General features: G+C 47.4%; 1 protein-coding gene across 1 annotated transcript in view; it reads right to left on the reverse strand.

Annotated features, from left to right (window-relative positions):
* Positions 1–16,583, reverse strand: part of MED27 (mediator complex subunit 27) — a 148,928-nt gene that overhangs the window by 28,960 nt on the left and 103,385 nt on the right. The window contains exon 4 of the mRNA XM_049774077.1: positions 16,231–16,324. Coding sequence (XP_049630034.1) covers positions 16,231–16,324 — 94 coding nt within the window. The remainder of the gene's footprint in view (positions 1–16,230; positions 16,325–16,583) is intronic.

A 16,583-nucleotide genomic window follows, 5' to 3' on the forward strand; every position in this document is an offset into this window, starting at 1 on the left:
CAAATTTCTTCTTTCCACCAATATTGACGGAGCCTGGGGCCCCCAGTGCCGATCAAGAAAATGCCACTCACCCAGGGTACTTCTGCTGCAAAGTCTGACTCATGGATTCTAATTTGGGTATTGTTGCCCCTCTCCCCTCTCTGGCACATACAGAAGCCAGAGCTCCCTCCTGTGCTCCACTCCACTCTTTCTCCTGGGGGTTTGGAAGCTGCTGCTACTTTGAAGCTGCTCTGTGAGATTCAGAGAGCAAGAAGAGAAAAGGAGGAGCTAAAGTCTACCTGAAGCAGTGTGACAGTCCATTGCTAGTTCTTGGTTCCTTTTTAATATGGGGATGAGTACTTGGAACATTTCCCACGACGACATTTCTTAAGTGGGAGTCTGGGGAAGTGTGGAAGGTAAATCATGTACAGGGACTTCCTCCTAGAAACCCCTGACCTATAACAAGACTGCTAATTTACTCCAAAATTTTGAGGCATAACTAATTCCTTAATTGCAAGTATTCTAGAAACTTCACTTTGGGGGAAATACTATTGACTTGTATACCAGGGAAGAGAGAGCTTACTTGACTTAACTTGCCATCTGCCTCCCCACCTGGCACCCCTCATCCCTCGCACGCACGCTCAATTCACTCCCTGCAGGTGATGAAGCTAGGGGGGATGGGGCATGTCCCAGGGTCTGGAACCCATTGGCCTTGGGCTAGCATGCAGACATGGAGAGATGTGCCCAAGACTGACAGTGGCGAGAGAGCTGTGGGTAAAAATCCACTAAAGCTAAGACATTTCATCGCTCCCCATTCAGGAACTTCCCAAAGTTCACTCTTAAATTCATTTTTTATGGCTACATGATAAGTCTTTGCAAATCCTTGCCGGTACCAGCCTCACTGACAGTCCTCACTTCATCACTCTGATAGATCATATATAAAAACAAAACTGAGCTTAACAAAAAAAAAAATCAAAAATCATTCTGTTTTAGCGAGCAGATGTCTAGCCCATTTGCAATTAATACGACCCACTTCCATACAATCAGACTGCTTAAAATTCCTGGAACAAGATGTAAAAGTTAAGATGCAAATGTTCTGATTTTAATGAGAATGAATGGAAACTCTAAAACCCTTTCTCCCTTTGAGAGTAGGTATAGATCTGCAGATTAAGTCCCAAAAGCTGAATTCATCAACAAAACAATCATTTGATAAAGCCCATCGAAAGAAAAAAAAAAAGAGTGAAAGTCAGATAGAACAGGGTCAAAAAGTATTTCCTACCAAAATCAAAAGTGGTCAGACCCACTGTTTTTTTCTAAAAGCCTCACGAAAATTTGGGCCATGGTCAGCTACCCCCGTGGCCAGTGGCGGCTTGGACCCCTGTATTTTGGGGACTAATCAGGGATAGGAGGAACCAGACCTCAGGAGCTGCCTGGATTTCACTCTCATTTTGCCAGGCACTGTGACCTTGAACAACCTACAGAACTCCTGAAGTCCCAACCTTCAGTGGGTGACAGTGTTTCCATGAATGGAATGAAATCCATGACTGTGTTATGGGCCCATATTTAACCCACCCAAGACCTGGCTGATCCCAGAATGGAGCACCAGACAGAGTGATGCTTAAGAAGTGGAAGAGGCTGGGTCTCTGGGAGGGCTAGAGGAGACCTTGCCCATCATTCCTGCACCACAGCAGAGATGAAGTTATGTGCCTGGGGTTACAGAATAAGAGGAGTAGGGCAGAAGTGGTACCCAGGGCCTAGCCCAAGAACCCAAAGTCTGCTCTGTCTTTAGTTGGATTAATAATGAGGATGAAGATGAGACCAGCTGCTCCGACTACATCAGGCAGCACAGTGACATTATTTTTCATTAAGACCTTACTGAACTACTATCATCGACAGCTATGGATTTATCATTAAAACAGCCACAGTCCATACACATCCATAGATGCTCTCCTGGTATTTCTAACTGCCAACCACAAGGAATTGAGCCCCAGCAGAGCTGGGGTCAGCTACTGAGAATATACTCAAGAATAAGAAAACTACCCTGGATAGGCTGGGCTTAGGAAATAATGTCGAATACTGGGTAAAGGGCATTTTTTAAATTTAATTTTTGGTTTTTGGGCCACACCCTGTGATACTAAGGGGTCACTCCTGGCTATGCACTCAGAAATATTGCTCCTGGCTCGGGGGATCATATGAGATGCCAGGGATTGAACTGAGGTCCGTCCTGGGTTAGTCACGTGCAAGGCAAATGCCCTACCACTGAGCTATCGTTCCGGCCCTGGGTAGAGAGCTTTTAAAAACAGTTCTGAGATTTAACACAGCTCAGGAAGGTTTCAGTTACTTATAAGCTTGGTCTACGCAGTGTCCACAGGCACTAATGAGATTCCATTGCTGTGCATAAATCAGGGGCAGGATGGGTCAAGACATCTGGCACCCATGATAGAAACTGCCCCCAACAAAGATGAAGGTTCGGGAAGAGCAGCAACATTTCTGCTTCCCGTCACTGACAGCCCAGGATTCCACTCACTCAAGACCAAACAAACTCCTGAGACAGGCTGTGAGGGACTCTGATCAATAGCACTGTTTCTGAGCAAGACAGACTATCATGATCCCCGTGGCTCTGATAGGACCATGTGACAGGCCGTGAGAAGCGGGTGGCAAATGACCCTGAGAGACTAACAGGAAACTGTCAGACCGTGGCGCCTCCATTCAGCATCTTCAGCCGGGCTAGGATGCAGGCATTGCTGGAGGCAATTAAAACCAGTGATGTGGCCGGAGCGGTAGCACAGTGGCGAGAGCACTAGCCTTGTATGTGGCTGACTTGACTTCTATCCCCACAACCCATATGGCCTTCTGAGCGTAACTGGGTGTGGCCCCCCAAATAAATAAGCACTTAGGATCTATTCAGACACTCTCCTCACAGTCCAGGATCCACTCAGGGCCAACCAGACACTCTCTATAGTCATGGATCCACTCGAAGCCAATCAGATTCTCTCTGGTTATGAATCCACTCTGCTGACCACACCCTCAAGTTCCTCACAACCTGTCCTTGTAATACAGGCATAATGGGGCTAAAGTGGGAGCCTGGGGATGGAACGGCTTTGGATCTGAGGAAGAAAGAACAGAGTCTTGAGGGGACAAACGAGCAACCATGCTGTCCCCCATCCTCCCATACTCCACGCACAGTACTGCGAGTGTATGAGTGGGAGAGGGTCAGGGGTGCCTTGGAAAGGAGCAAGTACAGTATCAGACGACATGGCATACCTGCACTCCCCCCACTACCATCAGTCTACAAGGGACACAGCACTTCCCTGCCACCATCAGACTACCCCACATACAGTGCTTCCCCAGTCTGGCACATTCTCCAGTGCACTGGTAAATTATGGCTGTTTCTGAGGCTTTTTTTTTTTTTTTTTGCGGGGGGTGAGGGGAGGGAGGATCACACCTGGCAGTGCTCAGTGGTTATTCCTGGCTCTACGCTCAGAAATCACTCCTGGCAGGCTCGAGGGACCAAATGGAATGCTGGGAGTCAAACCACCGTCCTTCTGCATGCAAGGCAAATGCCCCACCTCCATGTTATCTCTCTGGCCCCATTTTTTTTTTTTTTTGGTTTTTGGGCCACACCCAGTAACGCTCAGGGGTTACTCCTGGCTATGCGCTCAGAAGTTGCTCCTGGCTTGGGGGACCATATGGGACACCGGGGGATCGAACCGCGGTCCATCCAAGGCTAGCTCAGGCAAGGCAGGCACCTTACCTGTAGCGCCACTGCCCGGCCCCCCCCCCCCTTTTTTTTGAGTGGTGCTCAGGGATCACTCTTGGCTCTGTGCTCAGAAATCACTCCTGGCAGGCTCGGGGGACCATATGGGATGCCGAATCAAACCACCGTCTGTCCTGGGTCAGCACGTGCAAGGCAAAAGCCTTACTGCTATGCTATCTCTCTGGCCCGTTTCTGAGGCTTTAATCCATGACTCTAGTTAATATTCCTAGCTCAGTGCCCAGGTTTAGTTGGCGACAGGGCCCTGAAGCCAGGCTGCTTGAAGCATGGGGCATCTCCACTGCTTCCCTGACTGCTTGTAGGCTTACTCTCATATGAATGCTTCCTGGCTGGATCACGACCTTCCTCCTTCCTTCTTCCTGAAGCCAGATTCCCATCAGGGAGACTGATACCCATATTTTCCGGCACATAAGACAACACTTCAACCCATGAAAAACTTCCTAAAAGTTGGGAGTCGTTTTATATGCCGGTAAATGGCATGCTGAAACTTATTCCAGCTTCAGGGATGAGTGATCCGCCCCCCTCTTACTTTTAAGAAGTAATTTACTTTTTTTTTTTTTTTTGAAGTAACTTACTTTTAAGACTTTTAGGAAGTTTTTCATGGGTTGAAGGGTCGTCTTATACATTGGAAAATACGATACTTGTGACAATACACAGACCCAACAGGCTCTGCTTGTCTTAGCCTGCCAATTTGGCCATAGCAGAAGTGCCAGTGGCTGACCCGTGTCCTCTCTCTTTTCTGTCCCTGTTGTCTCTGTAACCAGGGAGGAACCCAGCTCCTGCTGGCCACCAGTGGCTCAATTCTCCAGGGCCTGGGTTTGGAAGGGCTCATCCCTCCTCCCCGTGGAAAACACTCACGGGGTCAGGGGAGTGACTCTAGGTCCAGAACAGTCCAGAGCATTACAGGTTTAGTCAGAGGGCTGAGTTCCAAGGTTACTAGGTTAGTGCTCCATCCCTCCCGCAAAGAGTATGGAGATTTTTGCCTGGACTACACCGGTGTTTGTTTTTATTTGCAGTACCTGACTTGGCTGGGGGGGTTGGAAGGTAGAGTGGGGGTGGGCAAACCCAGGCAGTGCTCAAGATGCCCAAGATCCCTTCCCAGCATTAGTTGGCCAACTTGGCTGAGGGGTTCAATGCCTGGACCCAGAGGAAAACTGCTGGCAGTACTTGGTGATAGAGTATGTGTGTGGGGAGCGGTAGTATTACTTTGGGGGCTTTCAGGGCTGGTATCACTTGGGGCTCCCCACGCATGCAGCCCTGACTAGGGAGCTGTCCATCAGCCCGCGTGTATCTTTTAACATATGCACACTCTTGTCCGTGACCTATTCTTAGAGAATGTGACATTTCTGTGCAAAAGGTGCAAGCCGCATGGTAAGGCCCACTCAGATGCTCTTCCCCTTCCCGAGCTTTTGTCCTCCCATTTCTACCCACCCTGGACCCGATTCTCTCATGGTTTCTCTTTCTCCTGTGTGTGTCCCCTATGAAGGAGATCAATATTCTGCTGCAATTTTGTTTATTTTTTTGGACCACATCCGGCAATGCCCAGGGGGGTTGCTCTTGGGTCTGCTCTCAGGAATCACTCCTGACTGTGTTTGGGAGACCATATGGGATGCTGGGGATTGAACCCTGGTTGGCCACATTCAAGGCAAATGCCCAACCCGCCTGTGCTAATGGCCTGGCCTCTTTTATTGCTTTCTGGCAGGAGAGAAACTGTGTTCTCTGCGTTCTCCCTTGATGGTCTACCTGGAACTCAGCACACAACTCACAGCTCCTCAGTTCTTTAAATATGGTCAAAGAACAGAGAGGGCCCATGTCTGGCTGAGTCGGAAGCACCCACTATACCCTCCTCTGTACAGGTATGCAGGCTAACCTCAGCACTTGGCAGCTCTGAGTAGGTGCCAGTAATCACACATAGTTCTGGTGTCTTCAGGCTGCAGGGTGCAAAGACAAAAGCCAACAGTCCTCAGACAGTCCCAACACCCTTTGAGATCATCTGTGTCCAGTGTGCATCCTGTCTTCTGTATGCACAGTACCCCACTACCACACACACCCCGTGCTCAGCTATTCTTCCTCACTAGCGGAATGCTGTTGGCATCCTTGAGCCAATCTGGTCTCTGAGAAACGGTACCTTGGTACAGTCTGAATTTACATTTTTCTCATTATGGGTAAGGTTGGGCATCTTTTCATGTTTAATTATTGTTTCAGGATCTGTGTTTGAAGGTGGGGTGAACAATGATTTGTTTCTTGTTTTGAGGCCAGTGTGGGGGGAGCTTTCCCCTCTACTCACAATACTGAAGACACGACCTTATAGTGATGGCCTGGAGCTGTGCTCTGCTGCTGATGCGCGCTCCTAGCCTGCCAATTGTCTTGTACGTTTGTCACTCCGGCTTTCTCAACTCGTCTCTTCTGATTGAGGCCAGATGGATTCGCTATGGTCCCTTTATCAGGGATCTCATTTCATAGTACTCATGTCTATTTTGAGTTGGTTTTATTTCCCAAACTCTTCTGTCTATCCCAAAGCCAAACACCAGAGTTTTCATTCTAGATTCAGAGTATCTTTTTTTTACCTTTTCTTTCTTTTTGGGGAGGGGGGGGGTAAGGTTGAGTGGGTGGATTTTAGGCAACACCTAGCATGCTCAGAGTTCATGCCTGGCTGTTTGGGGGACCATATATGCTAGTGAAATGAACTGGGAGTCAGCTGGTATGCATGGCATACAGAGAGTCCTACCTCCTCTGTGCTATTTCTCGGGCTTGTCCCCCATTAGGACATACAAAACTAAGCAAGACTGTTTTACTTTCATCTTCACCGGTTCCATGTTGACTTAAGACTTCTACTGTGTGAGACCAGATATCACTTACTTAGAATTTCTTTGCCCTTTTTCTCATCTTTGTTTTGATCTTAAATCTGCCAGAAACTGTGCCAGCCTGCTACCCACCCACAGCTGAAATCTGCCACTCATCTCTCACTGGCTGAAGTTCGTTCACCCTTTAGAACATTCCTTGGGAGCCTCTTAAAGGCTCAGGTATTCATATATGCTGAAATCTTTTTCTTCTAGCTTTGATATTTGAAAAGATAAATCCTCGATGACTTTTTTAATTGGGGGAGGAGAAAAAGATATTGTGGGGCTCACAGTGAGGCTGGTCAGGGGGTGCTAGGATTGAGTACCCACATCCTTAGCCTCAGTCTTCAGAGCCATCTCCCTGGCCAGCATGCTTCCTTTGAGAATGAGTTTCCATTGTTGCTTTATAGACTGGTTGGTTGTGTACATTATTTGCTCTTTTTTGCTGAGAAGAAGTCTTGTGACTTGTGAATTTTTTTTCTTTCTTCTTGGACTCTGAATATTATCTGCAGTGTTGCTGGGCAGTTTCTTCAAGAGCCATGAGCTGCTCAATTCACAAACCATCCGTTTCTAGAAGTTTTTCTCAGGGTTAGATTTAGAAATTAGTTGGTTCTATTAGACATTTCTGGTTTTTCTTGTGGTGGGCTCCACTTCATTATATGTTGTTTTTCTTCTTAGGTTCAGTCACATTTTCTCAAGCCTGTTTTATTATATTTTATGTTCTTTGTTGTTTCCTAGACTTTATTTTTTGTTTTTTTTTGGGTCACACCCGGCAGCACTCAGGGGTTCCTCCTGGCTCTCCACTCAGAAATCAAACCTGGCAGGCACAGAGGACCATATGGAATGCCGGGATTTGAACCACTATCCTTCTGCATGAAAGGCAAACACCTTACCTCCATGTTATCTCTCTGGCCGCTTCCCAGACTTTTTAAATACCCTTTACTTAATTTGTCTTGAATCAGTTTTAATTCAGACCAAGACTGTATCCTTTCCTTTCTAATACAGATATGCAGTCAATTCTTTTTATTTCTTTTCTTTTTTTTTTTTTTTTTGCTTTTTGGGCCACACCCTGTGACACTTAGGGGTTATTCTTGGTTATGCACTCAGAAATTGCTCCTGGCTCGGGGGAGCATATGGGACACCAGGGACCGAACCAACATCTGTCCTGGATTGGCCGCATGCAAGGCAAATGCCCTACCACTGTGCTATTGCTCCAGCTTCAATTCTTTTTATTTCTTGTCTTTAAATTTTTGATTTAAGGATTTCCACCCTCATCCCCCTCCCCTGTGCCCACCTTTCCAGGTGCCCAAGGACATTAGAATTAGTTAGGAGTGCTGTGCCAAACAGTTTTTCTCCTGCTTTGTTTTGTTTCTTTTGTTCCTCTGAAGGGAGGGAGGTTTCTTCCATGGAGGTGCTTATTTTTCCACATTTTTATTATAAAAATTCTCAAACATCTAAAAATTTGGAAGAACTTTGAGTGAACACCGTATTCCCACAAGTGAGGTTCAGGAACTGCTAACACTTTGTTCTACTTGTTTTATCACACACAAGTCCACCCACCTTTGGAGAAGTCTTATTGCTTTTGGAGGCATCACTTTGAGACATCTGAAAATCACAACTTCTTTTCCCCTTGGTATGGGGCCATTCTTTCTCCAAGTGTACGTGATGAAATAATACAGCATGCACAGCTGTGAGGAGCACACGAAGCTTTTTCCCTGGGCAAAGCTTAACAGTGAGAGGACAAGCCTCGTCCCTTTTCGGACTCAAAACCTGTAGTCTGGGGCCTCTTGGTCTTTTGGTGACGGTTATGATGCAATTGTTTTCAGGTGGGGTTTTATTTGCTCCTGTTCTTCTGCAGTTCGGAGAAACATTTGGAGAGCCTTCCATAATGCTTCTGATTATAAATATTTTAAAAAAGAAAGATTGTTGAAGCCAAACCAAATTTTCAAATCTGGGCTGGAGCGATAGCACAGTAGGGAGGGTGTTTTCTTGCATGCAGCGTACCCAAGTTTGATCCCCAGCATCCCATACGATTCCCTGAGCACTGCCAGGCGTGACTGCTAAGTGTAGAGCCAGGAGTACCCCCTGAGCACTGCAATGCTCAAGATTTTGATGCACCTGTTTTATCTAATCCTCTATCCCCTATTGTGTGTGTGTGTGTGTGTGTGTGTGTGTGTGTGTAGAATGTGGGAGACATCTTGGGCTAAGAAATTCTCACCCCCCAGTTCATGCTCAGGGTCACTTCTGGTGGTTGGTGGGGTTTGAACTCAGGACCATATGCTTGCTTCAGGCACTTCCTAAACCCCAGAGCCACCATCTGGCCTTCCTTGCTCACCTAAAAGCAAACCTCATACAATAATACCTTTCAACCCTGTACCCGGATGTGGTGTACCCTAAGACCCACCCATTTCTGGGAGGGGTCTTAACCGGATAATAGGTGTGACCCTACCTGCAAGACCTCCCATTCCTGGGAGGGGTCGGGAAAAAGTTAGATAAGCCTGGGACGAAAGGGATTCGGCCCCCCTTTTGTCTTTTGCCGTTTCTCTTTTGGCCCGGCTTGGTTTCCTGGTTTTTGGATCTTTGGGCCGCATGGAGCCCAAAGGGAAGATGGCTAACAGGAGATAAGATGCAGGGCTAGCATAATATAGCTGAATGCTTAAAAGGTTGACATAGGCCACACACCTGTGGTGGTTAGGGCATGAATAAAGATGATTCTTCCTGAAGCCTGCGTGTGAGTGATTTCACCTGGGCCTGGAACTCGCCGGCTGCATGGAGGTTGCAGAGCCATGTGGGCTGGATGGTATCCTCCACCATCCAGCCTCATCGTTAATTATTTCATGCTACAAATGGCGCCCGAACAAATGGCGCTCCGAACTTTGACCTGAATCCTGAACCCAACAAAACAGCGAAAATGGTGAGATTTCTGCTCTTCTGTTTCATTTTGGCTCTTTTCGGGTGCACTGAGCCCAAAACACTGGGCCACGTGCAGCCATGTTCAAACATGGCCGTGACCCCTTCTAGGGAAACAAGGGCAATTAAAACAAAAGAGGTGGAAGCTTGCATCACCTCCAGCCCAGGCTCAGGCCCAGAACTAAAACTTTGTTACAAGAAACAAAAACCTGGGCCTCTTCAAAGACTTATTAAAAGTCTAAATTGGAAAAGGAGGAGAAAAAAGACTATTGAAAATGGACTGATTTTCTGAAAATGACCTTTGGCTTAAATTTGGATTTCGACTTTGGAAATTTCGAACTGAACTTTTAGTTTAAATCACTTGGAACTCTGAACATCCAAAGTGCTCCCAGAGGGGAAAAAAGGCAGCGGTGAAGCCCCTGCGGCAAAAAGCTCCAAGCGGCAAGCTCCAAGCAGCTCGGCTCGGCTGGGATCTCGGCTGGAATCGGCTTGGCTGGGCTCAGCTTTGCCCGGAAAAGCGAAAAACCTGAAATCCTCGCTCCAGATCACAAACCGGCAGCGGAGCCTGGAACTACGGAAGAAAGCCACGTGGTAAGATCAGCGTGGAACAAAACATCTGAACTTTAAAAGTTTAAAGAAGCCACGTGGTGAGATCAACGTGGGACAAATTAATCATCTGAACTATGGTTTTAGGTGTAGAAAATTAGTGGGTAGTAATATTTTACTCATAGTTGGTGATGGGATAAGTTTTACTTAGTACTTAAAAAATAAAAATAAAAGGGAAGTCATTCAGTTTAGCTCATTTAAACATCTAATTTCTAACCACCTGCATCTTTGTCTTAAGTCATTTTCTTTATAATTTAAATGTGTTTTGTTGTCTTTCAGAGTTAATATTTTCAATTGCAAAATGTTTTACTGTGTATTTTAATGTACTTAGCCTGTTTTTAAAATGTATGTTATGCATGTATGCTGAAGTACTTGTGTATAGGAAAAATATAGGAACAGTGAAGTTCCCCCAATATAGTTTAAAAATATAGGAACATGAAAGTTCCGAAATAGTGCTTGGTAAAAAAGCATTAATAGAATTTTAGGTTACAGGTGTAAAGTATATTTTGCAAATAATATGTTTTTGAAAAGGGCTGGTATATTAATTTTCACTTTATTACGTTGGCGCATGAAAATATTTAAAAAAGGGGGAAATGTGGTGTACCCTAAGACCCACCCATTTCTGGGAGGGGTCTTAACCGGATAATAGGTGTGACCCTACCTGCAAGACCTCCCATTCCTGGGAGGGGTCGGGAAAAAGTTAGATAAGCCTGGGACGAAAGGGATTCGGCCCCCCTTTTGTCTTTTGCCGTTTCTCTTTTGGCCCGGCTTGGTTTCCTGGTTTTTGGATCTTTGGGCCGCATGGAGCCCAAAGGGAAGATGGCTAACAGGAGATAAGATGCAGGGCTAGCATAATATAGCTGAATGCTTAAAAGGTTGACATAGGCCACACACCTGTGGTGGTTAGGGCATGAATAAAGATGATTCTTCCTGAAGCCTGCGTGTGAGTGATTTCACCTGGGCCTGGAACTCGCCGGCTGCATGGAGGTTGCAGAGCCATGTGGGCTGGATGGTATCCTCCACCATCCAGCCTCATCGTTAATTATTTCATGCTACACCCGGAGCCCCACTGAGGCACTCAGCTTCCCTCTCATAAGCCACCCTGCTCCTCATGTTTCCAAAGACTCAACAAGTCTTTGAAATTCAGGTCACGTTCAATGTTTTCTGGCTGTGTAAGACAATGTCCAGACCAACAGAGGTTGGATGGAACTGAATCAAGCCTCCCTGCCTGTGCCACCTTGTCTGGGCATGTCCATTACAAGTGAGTATGCAAGCATGGCACTGCCACCACAGCCCACGTCTGGGGCCACAACGTCTTTCTATATCTTGGAGTCATTATAAACAAACAGGAAGGTTTCAGGACACAAGCACCCGTGCTGGCAGGAATCAGAAATGAGTGAGAACTGGAGAGGCATTTATGTGATGTTGGCTTTGTATGGCCCAGAATGGGGGCCTGGAACCCTCTGGTGGCCAGACTGGAACTTGAGAACAGCGGCTTTGAATAATGGATGTGGGGCTGGAGCGGAAGTACAGCATGAAGGGTGCTCGTTTGCCTCGCAGGTCTCCTACCTGGGTTCAATCCCCAGAATCCCCATAAGGTCATCTGAGCCACCGAGAGTGATTTCTGAATGCAGAGCTAGGAGTAAACATTTCTGAATGCAGAGCTAGGTGTAAACAGAGTACTGCTGGGTGTGGTCCCAAAACAAAACAAACAAACCCCCCAACAAACAAACAAACAAACAAACACAAAAGAATGGATGTGGGGGCAAGAGTAAAAGTCCAGCAGGGAGGATGCCGTATAGATGGCTGACCTGGGTTCGATCCACAGCATCCCATACGATCCCCCAAGCCCCATTAGGACTAATCCCTGAGCCAGGAGAAACTCCTAAGTACTTCTGGGTATTACAAAACAAACAAACAAAAAATGAGACTTAAAAAAAAAATCAATATCCTTGGAATCAGGTCTGGTAAAATGTGGTTTTATGTGTCAAAAATGAAGAACTATAAAAACTGGGTTTCACTGTTCACCTCATAAAATGAGAAAAGGGGGGAAAAAGGCCTTCACAGTGACTTCAGGCAGTGAGAGCAACATTAAAACATGGCCCGAGACTTTTAAGTGACTGTTGGCGTGACTGGTCGATCCAGCATCTTGGTGCCTGTAGAGGGATGGGGCAGGGCGTGCTTCAAAATGTCTCAAGGACAAGCCCGTTCTCTGTCTGGGAGAATCTTTTCTCACTTCAGAACTGCTGGGAAGGTGTGACTTTGTGCAGCCATTTAGGACAAACGTCTCAGCATTTCCATGGGAAGGCAAACAACTTCATGCCTATAGCAGGATGTTCTGACCTTGGCCTTTAAGTTGGGGTAGAGAGGTTCTTAATGGGGGGGGGTGCTCACCAATAGGATTAAAATGTAGGACCTCTGGACTGCAGGTTTTAGAAGCCAGGGACCACTACTCTCCTCAATAACCCCCCTAAGGTTCGTCAACTAAAAATGTTTCTAGACTGAAATCCCACCTTGTGTTTAGACCCACTGCCTAGACTCAGCTTGTTTTCACTCCTGGGAACAGGGCCAGAAAAAAGCAGCCCCTGGGCATGAAGGCAGAGGGACAGGACAGGACTGCTCAGAATAGATTGCTCCTCAGACAGAAAAACCAGCAGCAAATCAGATGACTGAGGACAGAAAAAAAAAAAAAAGATAACGCAATTAGGATATAGCCGGACAACGGAATGTACAGGTATCAGCAAAATTATGAATAAGGTAGAGCTAAAACAACCAGGTAAATGAAACATAATTAGAAAAATAAAACATGGGATGAAAACTTTTTTGGGGAGGCATTCATTTTAACTTTAAAAACAAGTCAGAGCCTCAAAACCTGAAGACAATGTCCTTCAGGCATTCCTGATTTAAATGCTAGAGCTTCTCCCCCAGAAAAGGGAAGTGGGGGGGATGAGTTAAGGGGGACACTATTCCCGGCAGGGTCCTGTGCTCCAACACCCCCACCGGTCTTCCTGTCTGAGTGCAGGCAATATGGCTTGGCTAAGGTGAGGGTGACAAATGTCTGTCACTGTGAGAAATAAAGAAGTGAAGGAACTGGAGCAAGAGCACAATGGGAAGGGCATTTGCCTTGCACTCAGCTGACCCAGCATCCCATAAGGTTCCTGAACCTGTCAAGAGTGATTCCTCAGTGTAGAGCCAAGAGTAAGCCCTGAGTGCTGGCAGGTATGACTCAAAAAACAAAACCTAAACCAAATGGGTGTGGACGGACCAAGTAGGCAAGGAAACTGGCTGACACATGCCCTAAATTGAGGATCTAGTGTTAGGGAGTTTATCACTCCTGAGTGGACTCCCTGGACTGTCTTTTCCTTCTGATTCAGTTTTGGGCCCCACCTGGCAGTACTCAGGGATCAATCACTCCTTATAGAGCTTGAGGGGACCCTATGAGATGCCAGGGGTGAACTCAGGTCAGCTGTGAACAAAACAAGTACTCTTGTACTATCCCCTATCTTGTCCTATCTCTCAGGCCCCTGTGTAGCCTGTCTGCAGCCCAGCTTGTGCCTGCGGCCTTTTGCGAGGTCTTGACTCCTGCCCACTGGCCAGACCCCAGCTTTGCCTCCACCATTTCGGGTCCTTCTCTACTTTCCTGACAGTGTGTGATGCCACTCAGGTGACTCTTGGTCCCCAGGACTATGGTGTCCAGTGCCAGGACTGGCCAGTCTCCTAGCGCTGTCTTCTTTGAACCTGCTGTGAACATGCTGCAACTGAGCTCAAAGAAGAGTACTAAGAGGCAGGCACTTGCCCTGCAGCTGCCAGGCCACTAGGACCTGACTAATCCTCATGGCTCTGAGAATCAGCTCCATGGGCCCAGTGAGTCCAGGGATACTGAGGCATCGTCTCAAAGGCACAGAGCCAGAAGATCTTTTCTGAGCACTCTGCCAGGAGCCTGTAGTTCCCAACAATGGGTCCATGCAAGGGGTCAGTTTCACCTGTTTGAGGCTGAAAATGACCGAATCTACTGGGAAACTGAGGCTCAAACCACTTCCCCCCCATGCCCCATTTCAGAGCTTGGGAGAGCAAAAAGAAAGAAACTGTGTCTAAAAGGTCTGGGAAAAAAAGCTGCATGGTTGGAAGCTAAGGGCAAACACGGCAAAGAAACGGAAGGTCAATTACCGTGGCTAAAAAGAACTGAGAGTCAAGGACTGGTTTCTCCAGTCAGGGAATACCAGAGTCACTTCAAACCAGCGTGCATCACAGATCTCGCTGGAGTCTCGCCTTCCTCTCCCCTTTCAAGTCCACACACACCCTGTGGCTCAGTCACAAACGGGAGATTAATGGGACAGAGCGATAGCACAGCGGGGAGGGTGCTTGCCTTGCATGAGACTAACCTGGATTCAATCTCTGATATCCCATATGGTTCCTCGAGTGGTCCCTGAGCCAGGAGTGATCCCTGAACGCAGACTCAGAAACAAGCCCTGAGCACTGCCGGGCATGGCCCAAAAACCAAGAAAGAGATAAAAAAAAAAGGGGGGGGGACAGAAATTAGAGATTAATACATTAAATACCGAAGGAAGCCAGCTGCTTAATCTTGTCTCTGACTCAGTGAAGATCTAACAATATTTTGACTGTTGGAAGAAGATTAATAATGGGATGTTGGGCGGGAGATGAACTGAAGCTAAATATCAACAGTTAGATTTATTTTGGGGCGGCTGAGCTCATCGCTTCAAAGGGCGGAAGCAACATGTATTTGATTATCTCAGGAGTTAGTGGCTTACACAACTCCCTGCAGCCCCCACGGAGTGGAGCAGAGCGAAGTGCGGGCAAAAATGTGCTGGGGGTTATGTAAGAGGTGGGAAGCAGCTTGTACCTATGAGCGACCAGGATCACAGGCTGTCAGCAAGTACCTGTGGCTAAACATGGCTACCCTGCACTTCGGGGATTAGACCCATGTCTGCAGCAGCCACTGAACATGTCAGATATGAGGAGGAGGAAGATGGGGAGGGGAATGAAAAGGAGAAGGAGGGGAGAAGAAAAAAGTGGGAAGAGGAGGAGGAAGAGGAGAAGGAAGAGGCAGCAGAGGAGGAAGAAGCGGGGGGGGGGAGGGGAAATGACCGTCCTGTGCCCATTGTTTTCCTCTAACCCCTTTTCTTGCTGCCCTTCAGCGCCCAGTAGTCCCCTTCACCCGGAAATGGAAGCCCAGTGCCCATGGACGCTGCAGACCAGCCCATCTCCACAGGACACCTCCCCTTCGTCTTCATTAACTTTCTGGGCCCTGTCAAAAGCCCTGGAAGCAGGATTTATGGTTCAGCTGCTGGTCCAGGGAATCCGAAGATGTAGATAATTCATTTGCTTAACAGGGGTAGGAAATACTTCACGCCTTGGAAGACAAATACAAATCGCTTTCTTTCCTTGTCAAGGAGCAGGGGCGTCAAACCCTTCATTGTTGGTATTTTTTTATTTTTTTTATTATTTTTTTTTGGTTTTTGGGCCACACCCGGCGGTGCTCAGGGGTTACTCCTGGCTGTCTGCTCAGAAATAGCTCCTGGCAGGCACGGGGGACCATATGGGACACCGGGATTCGAACCAACCACCTTTGGTCCTAGATCGGCTGCTTGCAAGGCAAACGCCGCTGTGCTATCTCTCCGGGCCCCATTGTTGGTATTTATTTATTTATTTATTTTGGTTTTGAGGCCACATAAGATGATACTAGGGGGTTACTCCTGGCTCTGTGCTCAGGAATCACTTCTGAGGTTGCTTGGGGGACCCTATGGTATGTTGGAGATTGAACCTGAGCCAGCCCCATTAAAGGGGAGTACTCTCCCTGCTGTCCCTGTCTGGTACTCTTGGCTCGGCATTCAGAAATCTCTCCTGATGGTGCTTGAGGGACTAAAAGGGATGCCAGAGATTGAGTGTGGGTCAGCTGAGTGCAAAGCAAACACCCCCACCCTACTGTGCTATTGCTCTGGCCCCAACAAACAGTTTCTTGACAGACACAGGTCTCCCTTGCAGAACCTCCAATCAGAACCAAGAGATGTCTGTCCAGGCCATGTCCTCTCACCAGAAACTCATCAGAACTCACCAGAAGCATGGCTGACATCCTGTTGGGCCGGGACAAGAGGAACTCACCAGAAGCATGGCTGATGTCCCGTTGGGCCTGGATAAGTGGATAGACATTTCTGGGAACATCCTGTCAATGCGGCTGATCACATCGTCCACGTACCTGGAGAGACAAAGGGCAAAGGTGAGGATTGGGCTGGGGCATGCCCCATTTCTGTCAAGAGAGTAGAATGCAATTGTTTAAGAAGGGAAATGAAGCCCTAAGACCTCCTGAGAAATCTTACTCCCTCTATCTACTCTGGCCTCAGCAACCCATCCCATCGTGGCTCCTCTGGTCTTTACTCAGAGGCATGGCCATGGGACTGGCTCCTGGTGACAGGATTCAGTTGTCGCCTCCCTGACCACTGACTCTGAAAAGACAG

Source organism: Suncus etruscus, chromosome 5, assembly GCF_024139225.1.
Source record: "Suncus etruscus isolate mSunEtr1 chromosome 5, mSunEtr1.pri.cur, whole genome shotgun sequence".
Classification (NCBI taxonomy): Eukaryota; Metazoa; Chordata; class Mammalia; order Eulipotyphla; family Soricidae; genus Suncus; species Suncus etruscus.